Here is a 16,876-nt window from a genome sequence, read left to right on the forward strand (position 1 = left end):
CCCCCGGAGAGCGGAGAAGACCCCCCCCGGAGAGCGGAAGAAGACCCCCCCCGGAGAGCGGAAGAAGACCCCCCTGGAGAGCGGAGAAGCCCCCCCCGGAGAGCGGAAGAAGAAGCCCCCCCGGAGAGCGGAGAAGCCCCCCCGGAGAGCGGAAGAAGAAGCCCCCCCGGAGCGGAAGAAGAAGCCCCCCCTGGTATTAGAGCTAAAGAAGACAGGGGGGGCCTCCGGAGCAGACTAATAAATGATTTTAAAAACCCTTGTGTCGTGTGTTTAATAACTATCACTTTGCCTCCAGGTGAATGGGTAGGGGTACGATGTACCCCATATCCATTCACTTAGGGTGGGGGGCCGGTATCTGGGGGCCCCCTTATTTGAGGGGACTCCCAGATTCCGATAAGCCCCCGCCCGCAGACCCCGACAACCAACGGCCAGGGTTGTCGGGAAGAGGTCCTGTCCTCATCAACATGGGGACAGGGTGCTCTGGGGTGGGGGGGCCCGCAGTGCGCCCCCCTGCCCCAGAGCACCCAACCCCCCCATGTTGAGGACATGCGGCCTGGTACGGCTCAGGAGGGGGGGGGGCGCTCGCTCGTCCCCACTCCCATTCCTGGCCGGCCGGGTAGCGTGCTTTGGATACGGGTCTGGTATGGATTGTAGGGGGACCCCCTACGTCGATTTTTCGGCGTAGGGGGGGTCTCCTTACAACCCATACCAGACCTAAGGGCCTGGTATGCTCCTGGGGGGGGAACCCATGCCGGTTTTTTCTTTGAAAAATTGGCATGGAGTTCACCCTCTCAGGAATGCATGCCGAGCGACGCTGTAATTTTTTTTTTTTTTTTTTTTTCCCGACACAACTTTTTTTACCCGGCGCGATCCACAAAACTCGGCGTAACGTAACTTCGCGCATGCGCAGTACGGCCGGCGCAGGAGCGCGCCTAATTTAAATGGGACTCGCCCCATTTGAATAGGAACGCCTTGCGCCGGCCGGATTTAAGTTACACAGCCTGAAATTTCTAGGTAAGTGCTTTGTGGATCGGGCACTTAGGTAGAAATTTTAAGGCAGTGTAACTTAAATGGGATTATTTAAGTTGCGCCAGGTTTTTGTGGATATGCCCCATTGAGTGCAGTCTCGCAAAATACATCAGCTCATCTTTCACATGAAAGAAATTAATTTTGGCGATCGCATCTCTCTGCAGTTTTTTTCGATATGTGTGATGGTTTCGGCAGCCTGTGAGCCCTGTCAATCACAAATTCTCAATTTGGTAGTGAAGGGAGGAGATCTAGAATAATTTTCTGAAGGAATTGTTTCAAATCCTTATTTTTGACATTTTCAGGAATACCCCTGAATTTGATGTTATTTCTTCCAGATCTATCCTCGAGACCTGCCACTTTAAGTTTCAATTGTTTAAGTTCCTCTTCTAGTTCAAAATGATCATCCACTAGCTCGTTATGTGCTTCAGCAAAATCTGTCATTTTATTCTCCATATAATCCACTCTTTCTCCTAAATCTTCTATTTATTTTTTGGATGTTTGCATAAAGGCTCTCATGTCATATTGCAGTGCTCCCCTCAGTGACTGTAACATTTCTTTTATGTCTGTGTCTAAGACCACTGTGCCTGAGGTTAAAAAGGCCGCTAGTTTTTGCTCATGAGGATTACTAGGAAGTACAGGGTCATATTCCTTGTCAAAATATCTTAATTTAGACATATTTGTAAGATTTATACATACAGTGTAAAGTTGTTACAGTATAGGCATTACCTAAATAAGAATAAGACATGGAAACTCCTATGCTTGTAAATTAACAAGTGACAATTTCTTGTGGGAGGTGAACTGTGGTACAGGTGGATAAATACGTGCTAAGTTAAGAACTATTTGTACTAAAGATAACGTAACTCTACTTATTTCCTTGACAACTTAAAGTCCAGTATCCTTTACCGGATGTTTCCACTTAATATATTTACATATTGTGATGACGAGAGGAGTTTCCGTTTTGTAGTAACCTCTCACATTTACCTAAAAGGAGTATAAACTATATCATCAAAATGTTAAACAAGGGGAAGGGAAAGGAGGGGGGAGGGGATAAGAATGGGGGGTCTGCAGGACAGGGTCATATTCAATGGGAGTTTCACTTACTTGTGGTCAAACAAGCAAACGTGCTATCAAACTGCAATAGCAAATGTTCCAGCAAACAGCAATACAGAGTGAGTAAAACTATTGATTATGCCTCAGAGAGATCATAAAGTGTTTAAATAACTTAAAGTGAGAGTACAGATACTGAAGAAAGAAATATATCTACCATTTTATGCAGAATGACAAGATTGAACAATTGAACCGCTATTTGTTATACTTTATTCAACACATGTTTGTACATGGACTGCCTGCTGCAAAATTGTCAGTGTTATATATGAAGAAAAGCTAAAGTTAATAAAGAAGTTATCTCAAGAGTTTGGTGTGCTCTTTAAACCTACTGCTTCCATAGAACGGCGCTAGAGGAATTATAGAGTAAGGCCGCGTACACACGATCAGTCCATCTGATGAGAACGGTCCGAAGGACTGTTGTCATCTGTTAACCGATGAACCCGACTGATGGTCCGTCGCGCCTACACACCATCGGTTAAAAAAACAATTGTGTCAGAACGCGGTGACATAAAACACATTGACGTGCTCAAAAAGAAGTTCAATGCTTCCAAGCATGCGTCGACTTGATTCTGAGCATGCGTGGATTTTTAACCGATGGTCGTGCGTACTAACGATCGGTTTTGACCTATTGGTTAGGCGTCCATCGGTTAAATTTTAAAGCAAGTTCTACGTTTTTCGACCGAAGGATAACTGACCGATGGGGCCCACACACGATCGGTTTGGACCGATGAAAAGGTCCTTCAGTCCGTTTTCATCGGTTTTGACCGATCGTGTGTACGCGGCCTAACAGATAGTCTTGTTTGGACTAAAAGATCAGAGAAATCAAAATTCTTCTAATCCGACTGTTTGTACACTCCATCAGACAATTGTTGTCGGAATTTCCAACAACAAATGTGGGATAGCATGCTCTCAAACTTTCCGTCAACAAATGTGTTCCGTCGGATTATCCGATTGTGTGTACACAAGTCCGTCGGACTAAAATACAAAGTACAAACATGCATGCTTTGAACCAATGCTAATCATAGGACAACTTTAGCAGAAGTTACCCAAAGGGTGGTGCTAAAGAGCAGAAAAAACATGTAGTTTCTTGTATGTTGGCTGAAAAAGTTCTGCCGTCCTAATGCAGAACAAGTTCACGGCCAACGCCCTTCGCACAAAATTTCACAGATTTGTCTATTGGAAATCTGATCGTGTGTACGGGGCTTGAGGCTAGGTTCACACCTATGCGAATTGAGTGCGGTTTAAACCGCATCTAATTCGCAGGACATTTCAAAATACATTGTTTTCAATGAGGCTGGTTCACATATGTGCGATGCATTCGCACTGCGTATTGCCTCCAAACCGCATGCGGTTTTTATGTCTTGCGGTGCGGCTCAGGTGCGAATTCAGTCCCATTATCTTCTATGGGTACGCATCTAATTCGCACATGTGTTCAGTTCTCTGCAGGAGTTTCTCTCATTCAGCTCAATACAATTCTCTCCACTCTCCTCTCACCCGGAAGTTCTCCCAGGTCTCCAAATTCGCACCTGATCTGCAGCTAAACCGCAGTTGATCTGCAGAACACCCTCTAGAGAAATCTGCAACGACAACGCAGCTCAAAAAAGCAACGCACTAGTGTGATTCCGGCCTAATAGTTTCATTTTGTATGCAATCAGGCAGACATTTGCACTACATGGTTTTGGTAAATCTAAAGAAAATCTGACAACAAACGTTGTATAGTGTGTATGGGGTCTAGGACTGGCTGGAGGGTGGGGCTGGCACATCATTGGGAGCTAACTGCCAGTCACAGAAGAGGACCAAGATGGCGGAATGGGACCAGTTTATCTTACCCAAACAACAGATCGCAGTGGGACGACAGTGTTTTGAAGATGACCTGACATTACAATTAAGAGGGGGGGGGGGGGGGTAAGTTATTCTTATGGTTCAAAGCACATTTAAATGAATGTACTGTCAATGCACCAAAGTGAATGAATGAATGAATGAAAAACTTATATAGCGCGGCACATGCGAACTGAATCGCCTCTGGGCGCTTGATGTTTCGTGTCTCATGACATCAAAAGAGCAGAGTTTTAATCCGTCTTCTGAAAGTCAGGTGGTTTTCCTCCAACCGAATGCTGGTTGGTAAAGCGTTCCATAGTCTCGGACCTTGAAAAGCAAACCTTCTTTCTCCTTTGGACTTGTATTTGGTTTTTGGCACCTTGACCAGATTTTGGTCAGTGGATCGCAGAACGCGATTAGAATTGTGAGGTTCTATCTTGTCGCAAAGATATTGCGGCGCCTTCCCATGGATGCACTTATGTGTCAGGCAGAGTGCTTTAAATACAATTCTGTCTTTTACTGGCAACCAGTGAAGGGTTCTCAGCGAAGGTGAGATTGATTCCCATGTCCTTTTCCCAGTCACCAGTCTGGCGGCCGTATTCTGTACGACTTGCAGACGAGCGATTTGGTACTTTGGGAGCCCGAGGTAAAGGGCATATGCATAGTCCAGTCTGGAATTCAACGATTGTTCCCACCACGACTGCTACGTCTTCTTTGGGGATAAATGGAATAAGTCTGCGTAGTAGGCGCAACAAATGGTGCGATCCGCTGACTACTGACCCTATTTGTGCGTCCATTGTCATGAAGGTGTCAAAAATGACTCCTAGACTTTTGACTTTGGAGCTAGGGGTGATGCTTTGGCCCAGAATGGACGGCGGTGTCCAGGTTGTTGCCAGTTGACTCTTTCGGCTGGCGTGAAATATAAGAAGTTCTGTTTTGGAACTGTTGAGTTTAAGATAACTCTTAGTCATTCAGTTTTCTATTGAAGAGAGACATTTCTCTAAACTGAGACGATGATTCTTTTTGTTGCAGATACGAAAATACAATTGCGTATCGTCTGCATAAGAGTGATAAAGTAGTTCTTGGCTACTGATAATATCAAAGAGAGGGCGAAGATAGATGTTGAACAGTACCGGTGACAGGGGGGATCCTTGGGGGACTCCACATGGCACCGTGCGTTTTTCCGACGTGAAAGATCCCAGTTTCACTGTTTGTGATCGGTTTCCAAGAAAAGAGGAAAACCATGGTAAATCACCTTCTGCGATTCTGGCTACCTCGGCCAGTCGCATCAGTAACATTTTGTGGTCTACTGTGTCAAAGGCTGCGCTTAGGTCCAGCAGAACCAGGAGACAGGATTCTCCCTCGTCTGCGGCCTCGAGGGCATCGTCCCATATTTTGAGTAAGGCCGTTTCTGTCCCGTGTCCGGGACAGAAACCTGATTGAAATGGATCGAGTAGATTGTGGGTATCCAGATGCTGTTGCAGCTGTTGTACCACTATTTTCTCCATTATCTTGGAGAAAATATTTAGGCCTGTTATGGGGCGGCGGTGAGTTGGGTCCTTGGGATCCAAGTTAGGTTTTTTCAAGATGGGCTGGATTGTGCCCTCTTTCAGCAGGGATGGCACTATGCCTTCCTTAAATGACTGATTTATAAGCTGTGTGATGGGAGGCGCCAGAATGTCGGCGCATTCCTTCAGCAGCTTGGTGGGAATGATGTCATTGGGTGCTGTGCTGTTCCGCAACGCACCAATGATATTTTTGGTGGTATCGATGGAGATGGGTTCCAGAGTGAACTTAGTTGATTGTAGAAGGTTTCTGTTGGTGTTTTGTGGTTGATTGAAGAGGGGGCTGAGGGGGGTATTATTTTGCAGAATACTTACCCGGATTCTTTCGATTTTGTCGATGAAGAAATCCGATAGTTCATTACAGAACTCTTGGGTGTCTGAATTGGGGACTTCAAGACATCCCGGATTCATGGTCTGGGTGACCATCTTGAAGAGTTCTCGGGGGTGGTTCATGGCGCTGTTAATCGTCATAGAAAAATTATGTTTCTTGGCTTTGAAGATTTCTTTATGATATCGTGTTGTTGTTGCCTTGTAGATGATGAGGTGATCTTCTGAAGGGCTTCTTTTCCAGGCGGCTTCCGCCCTTCTGCGCTTTTGCTTCAGTAGGGACAGCTGGTTGTTGAACCAGCCGGACTTTTTTTTCCGGATGCGGACTTTGCGTTTCGGTGCTACTAAGTCGGCTGATTGTAGCAGAGCTGCATTTATGGCATCCAGTGTATCTGAGGCTGCTAACTGAGGATGAATAGTTTCGATTCGGTTTCCCAAGGTAGATTTAAATAGTTCCGAATGGAGCTTCTTCTGAGATCTAGCCCAGTGTATTGTCACCGGCTTGGGTGCTTTTATAACTGGTGGAATTTTGGAAATTATGAAACTAAATGCATGGTGGTCTGTCCATGGCAAAGGTTAATTTCCCAAAATGTTTATTTTCAGATTTTGTCTGAAAATTAGGTCGAGTGTGTGACCTGAAGCATGCGTGGGTCCGCATATAAGTTGCTGTAGTCCTAATCCTTCCAGGTGATCGATGCAGGCATCCGCAATGGGATCCTGTGAGGAGTTGGCCCACAGATTGAAGTCCCCGAGCAGCAAAAGATGTTTGCTGTTAAGGGTATAAGTGGATATGAACTCCGTTAATGATGGTAGAAGCTGCGATTTTGGCCCAGGTGGCCTATAGCAGAGGAGAATGTGAACAGTCTCCTGGGGGTTAGTTTGAAGTTGAAGAGTAAGGGTTTCCATAAATGGAAGAGGATTTTGAGGGACCGGCTTAGTGATTGCAATATGAAACTTATGGATCACCGCCAGGCCTCCTCCTCTTTGCCCTATTCTGTTTTCCGTTATAATTCGATAATTTTCTGGCACCAATTCTCCAAGAATGGTGTTGCAGTCGTCTGAAAGCCAGCTTTCTGTGATAAAGAGGCAGTCTAGATCGTTTTGTAGTAAGAAATCGTGGATTTCTGATAGGTGTTTTACTGCCGATCTTGTGTTGATCAAAGCACATGATATGTGCTTGAGCTGGGTTAAATGGTTGAAATTTTTGATGGTCGATCGTTGATCGAATCTCAAAAGTTGGTCTATTTTTAAGGCCTTTTTGGTGACGGCTGGTAATACTGTTGCGAATTGTCTCAGACCCCAAATCGTTTCTGCAGAGTATCGCAGTTTAACCATTGTTGCCAGTCACAGGGGGGGGGGGGGGATTAATTGCAATAGAGGGAAGATTCGCTGAATCCTCTCGCTTGGCCTTGGTCCAGAGGAAGGCAAAAAAACCCTGGCAGTGCTAAGCCAATTTGCTGCCGCAGGGAAAAAAATTCCTTCCTGATCCCTGAAAGGCGATCGGACGAAACCCTGGATCAAGTACTGTTTGGAATGGGGGGGGGAAGAAGGGTGTCACTGTAGCTGAGGAGTACCAAGATGGCCGCCGACCGGGCCACAGGCCTCAGGTTTGGGGGCTGTTTGGCTTGGTGGGTATGAGCTGGTTGTTAATCCAGGGGAGGATGGGATCCTCCAGGGATAGGGGGATGATCCCTGACAATTCCAGGAAAATTTCCAGGCTGTCAGTGCTCCTTTTTGCGGCGCGCCGCTAGGCCGCGGCTGAAGCCGCAGTCTTTCCTAATTGCGGCGTCCGGGAATAAGGCCTGGTCTGGCGCGGATGCGGGAAAGAGCCGCAGATCGCCAGAAAAAAGCGCTGCTATGCGCGGCGGGTGGCCGGGGTAATTATGGGTGACTGATTGGGGTGCATGCGGCTCTAAGAGAAGGTAAACAGCCGCAATTTGGATCGCTGGAGTGGCTGTCCTGAAAAGGACGGTCACTAGCGATTCCTGGGGGTGGAAAGATGGCCCTGAAAGACAGGGTCTTACCTGAAGAGAGGGGCCCACGAAGGGAAGGAAGGAGCCGGTCCTATGGGCTGCAAGTTGATTCATGCAGCAAAGATTGTAGGAGCCTGCCTGCCTGTCTGCGGTGTCTAGCTGGCTATCTGTCTGGTCCCTGGAGAGAGCAGACTCGTCGGGAAGCGTCCTACTCCCTCACTGAACTGACACTGACTGATTATCCAGCTAAGCCTTGTCAGCTGTTGTTAGTCTGAGAGAGCACAAAGTGGACAACAATTAGCTCACTGGAAAATGTGGTAGTGTAGTTGTGGTGTGCTACAACACATGTGCATCAAATTGCCTTAGTACATTGGGGTGCCATTGAAAGTGAATAGCACCATAACGTGCTAACGTGTGTATAGTGATTTGTGGGTAAAAATGTGCTTTAATGCAACACAATGATGTGAATGGGTCTTTATTTACTGTTGTGCTTTACAGCTTTCTGTCTCAAGTCTGAGGTAGAAAGTGACCTAGGAATCTACAAGACTGAACTAGGAAATGGTGGTGTCACCCTGACAACAGTTTATAGATTTGTATTCCAACTGTGTATTTAGGCATTTGCCTGCAGTCTTGCCTCAATGTCCACAGTTAATACACAATTATATGTGTATATGTATATTCTTATTCTTTCAGACATATGGCAGCAAGAATATGAAGCGAGTGGGAACAATCCTGCAAAGAGGAATTCTTATCCTAATGCTGTGCTGCTTCCCCTGCTGGGCAATACTTATTAATACAGAGCAGGTATTGCTACTGTGCAAACAGAATCCAGATATCGCCAGGTTAGTGGTATCTCCTTCTACTTATTACCTTTAACAAACGTGTATGAAACAAATAATTAATTGACTACAGTATGAGGTAAAGCCAAACTCCAGATGTTATCATGTAAACCTAGCTCTCTGTGCTATTGTACTTTGAGCCCAGGTTGATGTAGAGAGGTGTGTTCAAGACTACTTGGGCTCACAGAGAGGTATGTCCATTACTAGGGATGAGCTTAGTGTTCGAGTCGAACCCATGTTCGACTCGAACATTGTATGTTCGACCGTTCGTCGAATTACGAAAGTTATGGGTTGTTTGCGCCAAATTCGAGTGGCGTGTCACAGCCCATAATTCACTGCGGCATCGCAGTGCATTGCTGGCTGATGATTGGCCAAGCATGCACTATGACCCGCATGCTTGGCCAATCACAGCACGCAAAAAACGGAGAGCCATAATTGGCCAAAGCCAGGGTGGCTTTGGCCAATTATGGCTCAGGGGGTTTAGTACACACCCCACACTATAAAAGGCCGCCTGCAGGTCGGCCTTGTGCAGTGTGTTGTGGCGGTGGTTAGAGACAGAGAGAGAGAGTGTCATTTTGTTCTAGGTAGTGTGACAGGAAGTCAGGTAAATCTGTGGGTGTTGTCACAGACGGGACATACATTTCTGCCTTCTTTAGACAATACACCAATCGTTATTAGGCGTCGGCTGCAAAAATAGCCAGACAAGGTCTAAGGGCGTTGAAAGACTCCAGCTGTTCAGGATGAGGCAATTAAGGCCTCTATAAGTAGTCCAAAGGATTACCACTTAATTGCTGCATCATTCCTAAGGCTTTGTGAGTAGGAGAGCAGCGTACTGAAAGTCTTCTGAGGAGGTGAGGAGAGGAGTGATTTTTCTGTGTGATAAAAATCAAAAGACTATTGTTTTGTGCTGTACGACCAGCACTGTCTGCCCAGCGCTAGGCTGAGTCAGACTCCATAGATAGGTTCCTGTGTGGAAGGTAGACGCCCAGAGTGGCTAGGGTTTATTTTATGTTTGATTTTGTTTATGCTGTTTGGATGCTTGCAGTTGTTTTCCAGCAAGATGGAAAAATAAACCAAAAACGTTGTTTTCAACCGTCTTTAACTGCCAGTCTGTATAAATTTAGTGTGTGGTGAACCCATCCAAGGGGTCACACACCCCGCTACCGAGCTAACACCCTACAGTAGATAGAGCAGGCAGGCTAGTCAGTTAAAGTTACAGGCCCGGATTTAGAAAGGAGATACGAGGGCGTATCTTCCGGATACGCCGTCGTATCTCTGAGTGCGGGCCGTCGTATCTATGCGACTGATTCATAGAATCAGTTACGCATAGATTTCCCTAAGATCCGACCGGCGTGTCTTACACCGTCGTATCTTATGCTGCATATTTACGCTGGCCGCTAGGTGGCGCTTCTGTATATTTACGCAAGGAATATGCTAATTAGGTATTTTCGCCGAGTCAGAAACGTACGTCCGGCCGGCGCATTTTTTTACGTTGTTTACGTTAGGCTTTTTCCAGCGTAAAGTTACCCCTGCTATATGAGGCGTAGCTAATGTTAAGTATGGATGTCGTTCCCGCGTCGAGTTTTGAAAATTTTACGTCGTTTGCGTAAGTCGTTCGCGAATAGGGCTGTACGTAAGTTACACTCACGTCTAAAGCAATAACGACTTGCGGCGTAATTTCGAGCATGCGCACTGGGATTTTTTCACAAACGACGCATGCGTTCGTAAAATACGTCAAATACGTGGGGTCACAGTGAATTTACATAAAACACGCCCACATCATCTCCATTTGAATTAGGCGGGCTTACGCCGACACACATACATTACGCCGCCGTAACTAAGGGTGCAAGTTCTTTCTGCATACGGAACTTGCGCCCTAAGTTACGGCGGCGTACCGTATATGAGATATGTTACGCCGCGCTGACAGATACTGCAATGTATCTGAATCCGGCCCACAGTGTGTAGAGGATATATATGCATCCCAGGTGTTGTACATATATTTATAAACTGTATAGTTTAGCTAGATTAGCTCTTCCTAATTTACTGGCAGGCAGGTGATTACTGCAGCTACATTCTCATGTGGTGTATTGCCTGTGTCCTCTGCAGTGTGCACCATAAAGCTACGTGGTGTGTGTACTGCCTTTGTCCTCTGCAGTTTGCACCTAAAGCTACTTGGTGTGTACTGCCCATGTCCTCTGCAGTTTGCACCTAAAGCTACATGGTGTGTACTGCCCGTGTCCTCTGCAGTTTGCACCTAAATCTACGTAGTGTGTACTGCCTGTGTCCTCTGCGGTGTGCACCATAAAGCTACGTGGTGTGTGTACTGCCTTTGTCCTCTGCAGTTTGCACCTGAAGCTACTTGATGTGTACTGCCCATGTCCTCTGCAGTTTGCAGCTAAAGCTACGTAGTGTGTACTGCCTGTGTCCTCTGCAGTGTGCTCCATAAAGCTACGTGGTATGTGTACTGCCTTTGTCCTCTGCAGTTTGCACCTAAAACTACTTGGTGTGTACTTCCTGTGTCCTCTGCAGTTTGCACCTAACGCTACGTAGTGTATACTGCCTGTGTCCTCTGCAGTGTGCACCATAAAGCTACGTGGTGTGTGTGTACTGCTTTTGTCCTCTGCAGTTTGCATCTAAAACTACTTGGTGTGTACTGCCCGTGTCCTCTGCAGTTTGCACCTAAAGCTACGTAGTGTGTGTACTGCCTTTGTCCTCTGCAGTTTGCACCTAAAGCTACTTGGTGTGTACTGCCCGTGTCCTCTGCAGTTTGCACCTAAAGCTACGTAGTGTGTACTGCCTGTGTCCTCTGCAGTGTGCACCATAAAGCTACGTGGTGCGTGTACTGCCTTTGTCCTCTGCAGGCCATTATATGTCTGGAAGGCCAACAAGGAGAGGCAGAGAGTCACAAACTGATAAAAGAGGGCAAGCAGGCTCTGCGTCTAGAGGCAACAGTGCTGGTCGTGGACACGGTGCATCCTCATCAGCACGTGGCCGTGGGACACGCTCGTCCTTGTTTTCGGCAGCTGGCCGCGTTGAGCCGCAACATGCTGAAGACTTGGTAGAGTGGATGACCAAGCCGTCCTCATCCTCCTCATCCTCTCTCACCCAGGCTAAGGGTACTTTATCTTGCAAAGCAGCTGCCAAGGCGTCCTCTTCCCTCTGCTCAATGGCATCAGTCACTCCTTCCCTAGCCCCACCATGTCCTCCTGAGGAGTCCCCCGAACGGTTTGACCACAGTGTTGGGTACATGCTGCATGAGGATGCGCAGCGTTTTGAAGGCTCTGATGATGGTACACAGCTAGAGGAAGGCAGTAACGTGAGCCCAGAGAGAGGGGGTGGCCAACAAGGACAGCAATCTGGCAGTCATGTTCCCCCAGCTGCAGCATACTGACAGGTTTTCTACAGTGATGAGGAGGCAGGGGATGATGAGGTCACTGACTCTACGTGGGTGCCTGATAGGAGGGAGGAGGAGGAGTCACAGGCACATCTCCAATGAGGCAGGATGCCCTCCAGGGGCCAGCTTAAGGGCAGCACACTGACTGCATCACAATGCAGAGCTACGCATGTGCAGGGCGCTGCTGTGTCTCAGCGTTATTCCAAAAGTTCTTTGGTGTGGGCCTTTTTTGAGACGAGTGCATCAGATCGCACCGCTGCTGCGCCGAAAGAAGTTATCTCCCAGCCATCCACATGCCCAGCGGTTGAATGCTAGCTTAGCTAAATTGCTAGCACTTCAACTGCTGCCTTTTCAGTTGGTAGATTCTGCCTCCTTCCGTGAGTTTGTGGAATGTGTGGTACCTCAGTGGCAAGTTCCCAAACGCCACTTTTTCTCACGGAAGGTGATTCCGGCTCTCTACCGCCATGTGGAAGGAAATGTCCATGCCTCGCTGGACAGGGCGGTCAGTGGTAAGGTGCATATTACTGCTGACTCATGGTCCAGCAGGCATGGACAGGGATGTTACCTATCTTTCACGGCTCATTGGGTGACTCTGCTGGCAGCTTGGAAGGACGCAGGACAAGGTACAGTAGTGTTGGAGGTTGTTCCGCCACCACGCCTCCAAAATGCTACTACTGGTTGTGACACACCTCTCTCCTCCACCCCCTCCTTTTCTTCTTCCTCTGTGGCCTCTTCCTGTGCTGATGTGTATTCGGAACCAGCGGTGCTCCGTAGGCGTTCAAGGGGCCACGCAGGTACGCAGGCAAAGAGATGCCATGCGGTGCTTGAGCTGGTGTGCTTGGGGGACAGGAGCCACACTGGGGCAGAGGTTCTGTCAGCTCTGCAGGGGCAGGCTCAGAGGTGGTTGTCGCCACGCCAGCTTAAGCCAGGAATGGTGGTTTGCGACAATGGCACCAACCTCCTCTCCGCCCTGCGACAGGGACAACTGACCCATGTGCCCTGTTTTGCTCATGTCCTTAATTTGGTGGTGCAGCGGTTCTTGGGCAGGTACCCGGGCTTACAGGATGTCCTAAAGCAGGCCAGGAAAGTCTGTGTGCATTTCCTATGGTCATATAATGCCAGTGCTCGGCTGGCAGACCTCCAAATGGAATACTACTTGCCCAAGAACCGCCTAATCTGTGACATGCCCACCAGGTGGAACTCTACGTTGGCCATGCTGCATCGGCTGCACATGCAGCAGAGGGCCATCAATGAGTATCTGTGCCAATATGGCAGCAGAACTGGGTCCGCCTATCACGCAGGAAGAGGAGGAGGAGGAGGAGGATTGTGTCAGCATGGAGGTGAAGCCTAGCACTCAGCATCAGCAGCAGTCTTCAATGGAATCAATTACAGTCCCAAGGAACCCAGGGACTTGTACGTGGCTGGGATGAGGTGACTGCGGGTCATGTCGTCCTCAGTGACCCAGAGGACTTCGCACCGAATGCCTCAGCAAACCTACGTTGTATGGCCTCCCTGATCCTGCAAAGCCTGCGGAAGGATCCTCGTATTCGTGCTATTAAGGAGAGGGATCATTATTGGCTGGCAACTCTCCTTGATCCACGTTACAAGAATAAGGTTGCAGACCTTATCTTGCCGGCGCAGAGGGAGCAGAAGATGAAACATCTTCGGGTGGCTTTGCAGAAACGTCTGTGCAACTCGTTCCCAGAGACTGGGGGGTTACAAAATCCTGGTCCTGGTCAACATGTTGCTGAGGCTCAGGTCAGTCACAGAAGGAGCGGTGGAGAAGGTGGCTGTCTGACCGATGCGTTCAGACAATTTTTTAGTCCGCAGCCCCAAGGTATGACCGGTTCCAGCAACCATTGCCAGCGTCTGTTTTACATGGTGCGGGAAAACCTAGGGGCAAGAACAGACTTGGACACCTTTCCACCGAAAATCCTCTGGCTTACTGGGTCTTGAGGATGGATCACTGGCCAGAGCTTGCACAGTACGAAATTGAGCTACTGGCTTGTCCTGCATCCAGCGTTCTTTTAGAATGCACATTCAGTGCTGCTGGAGGCTTTGTAACCGATCACAAGGTGCGCCTCTCCACCGACTCGGTCGATCGACTGACCTTCATAAAAATTAATCAGGCTTGGATCACCACCAGCTACCAAGCACCTGATGCTGATGTAACTGAATAATTTTTTTTGAAATGTCAGATCCCTTCTAGACTGCCTATGCTGATGCTGAGTGACTATACTGTTATGCTGAGTGACTATCCTTTTCCCCCTCAATGATCATGCTGATAGCTTGTAAGAACATTTTTGGTTCTGGGCACCGCCACCAGTGGCTAAGGCCCAATTTTTCTGCCCCTGTTTAACAGGGACGTGTAATTCCAATTTTTCATGCAATACTTTGCAGCGGGGTCATTCCTGCGCTCCAACTAGAGTATCTGTGAGGGGTTGCAGTGTTGTGGCACCATAACCATCACCACCACCACCAACAAAGGCCCAATTTTAATGCCCCTGTTCAACAGGGGCATGTAATTACAATTCTTGATCTAATATTGTCAGGACCTGGACTTGAACCTGGGACCTCATCTGTGTCTGGCAGTGAACCTTCTCACTGAGCTATCTGGGATGCTGGACAGCTCCCTGTCTGATCTGCTGGACAAACCTATCTGATCCATTGGACATTCCTGCCTTGTGTCTTGATTGCCTTGAACCTTGAACCCCTTGCTCCTCCCACAGACTTCCTATAAAAGCCTTGTCTCTGCACTTCCTCTTTGCCAGGTTATTGTGCCTTACCAGCCAGTGCCTTGCGATTTGTCTGCTCTGCTGCCATTGTATCTGCAACCACCTGTGTTTGACCCTCGGCCTGTTCCTGGACTTCTCTATTGCCTGATCCCAATCTGCAACCACCTGTGTTTGACCCTCGGCCTGTTCCTGGACTTCTCTATTGCCTGATCCCAATCTGCAACCACCTGTGTTTGACCCTCGGCCTGTTCCTGGACTTCTCTATTGCCTGATCCCAATCTGCAACCACATGTGTTTGACCCTCGGCCTGTTCCTGGACTTCTCTATTGCCTGATCCCAATCTGCAACCACATGTGTTTGACCCTCGGCCTGTTCCTGGACTTCTCTATTGCCTGATCCCAAACTGCAACCACCTGTGTTTGACCCTCGGCCTGTTCCTGGACTACTCTACTGTCTGTATACCTGTTCTGTCACTGCTATAGCAATTGGCCTCTGAGCCTGACTCCAGACCGTGACAGAATAACCTGGCCTAAAACATGGAGGCCGCTATAGCAAAGGCTGTGGCTCCTCTCAGGCAGCAACTTTTGGAGCTCCATCAAGAAGTTCTGTTACTGAAAGGTACAGTAGGCCCAGCCCTGGAACCAGCATGCCCTGAGCCATTTGTGGTCATGCCAGAGAGGTTTGATGGTAGCCGTGCATCATTCTTGTGCTTCAAGGTGGATTGCGAGCTGTTGTTTGCTCTTAAGCCTAGGACCTATGCCACCGATTATATAAAGGTTCGCGCTACTATTAACCTGCTCACTGGATCAATCAAAACATGGGCTCATCAGGTATTACAGGAAAAGAATCCAGTCTTGGACAGCTGGGAAGCATTTATGTTAGCTCTGGACTCTCACTGTACAGTTGCCAAGAAAACCAGGGTTCCCAAGTCTGCTCCTAGCTCATGTGGCCTACGGGAACCCAGGGACAGGAATACCCTGTACAGATACGACTCTGAGCCATCCCAGTATGTGCCAAGCCGTGAAGCCCTAACACCACAAAGCCTTGGCATTCCTGTGGATATACACACACCTATCCTGGAAGATGTGGAACCAATGGAGATCAGGGTCATCCAGACCAAGCTGTCTAAAGGTGAAAGAGAGCGGAGGAGAGGCTATGGCCTTTGTTTCTATTGTGGAGAAAGAGATCACCTTATCTCCCTCTGCCCAACTCGCCCACCTCGACCAAAGGTTCTTCAAGTGTGTACTATTGGGACTCATCATGCTATCCCTGCTGTTCGGCCTGTGAACTGCCAAGGTTGCTTTAAGGCCTGTCCATGTTCAATGGCACAAGTGGGTTCCCAGACTACGGTGGTCAACGATACCAATGCCCCTTTAGAACCTGCAACCAATACCCCTGTGAAACCCCTACCATCTGGCTTAAAGGCAACTATGCATCTTCCTGACAACAGATCAGGTCCAGTAGTCATCTCACACTCCACAGTGGTAAATACAGTAACATCACCCTGTCCTGCCAAAGAACCACCTCCTGCTCCAGAAACACCTTCGCTACTTCTTAAGAAAACGCCTGTTTCTGATACCGTCACCACTTCCGTAAAGTCTGGTTTCATCACGAATTCCTGTCCTGCCAAAGAAGTTCTACCACCTGACTGTATGTATGCCTCCAATGGCACCCTTATCCGTAAGCAGGAGCTGGAGATGTTTGAAAAAGCCTTGCAAGCGAGGAGAATCTCCCCGGCAAGAACTTCTGAAGCAATAATAAGGTTCACTCCCTAGATAAACAAGAGTATTCCACCAGAGGTTTTCTCACAAGCCAAGGCCTAGGACGTCCGGAGGACATCCTGAGAGAAGGGGAGTACTGTCAGGACCTGGACTTGAACCTGGGACCTCATCTGTGTCTGGCAGTGAACCTTCTCACTGAGCTATCTGGGATGCTGGACAGCTCCCTGTCTGATCTGCTGGACAAACCTATCTGATCCATTGGACATTCCTGCCTTGTGTCTTGATTGCCTTGAACCTTGAACCCCTTGCTCCTCCCACAGACTTCCTATAAAAGGATTGTCTCTGCACTTCCTCTTTGCCAGGTTATT

At 48.1% G+C, this 16,876-nt stretch overlaps 1 protein-coding gene across 1 annotated transcript in view; it reads left to right on the forward strand.

Annotated features, from left to right (window-relative positions):
- LOC120926663 (multidrug and toxin extrusion protein 2-like) overlaps positions 1-16,876 on the forward strand; it is a 243,587-nt gene that overhangs the window by 66,882 nt on the left and 159,829 nt on the right. The window contains exon 4 of the mRNA XM_040336787.1: positions 8,513-8,661. Coding sequence (XP_040192721.1) covers positions 8,513-8,661 — 149 coding nt within the window. The remainder of the gene's footprint in view (positions 1-8,512; positions 8,662-16,876) is intronic.

This window comes from Rana temporaria, chromosome 2 (genome assembly GCF_905171775.1).
Source record: "Rana temporaria chromosome 2, aRanTem1.1, whole genome shotgun sequence".
NCBI lineage: Eukaryota > Metazoa > Chordata > Amphibia > Anura > Ranidae > Rana > Rana temporaria.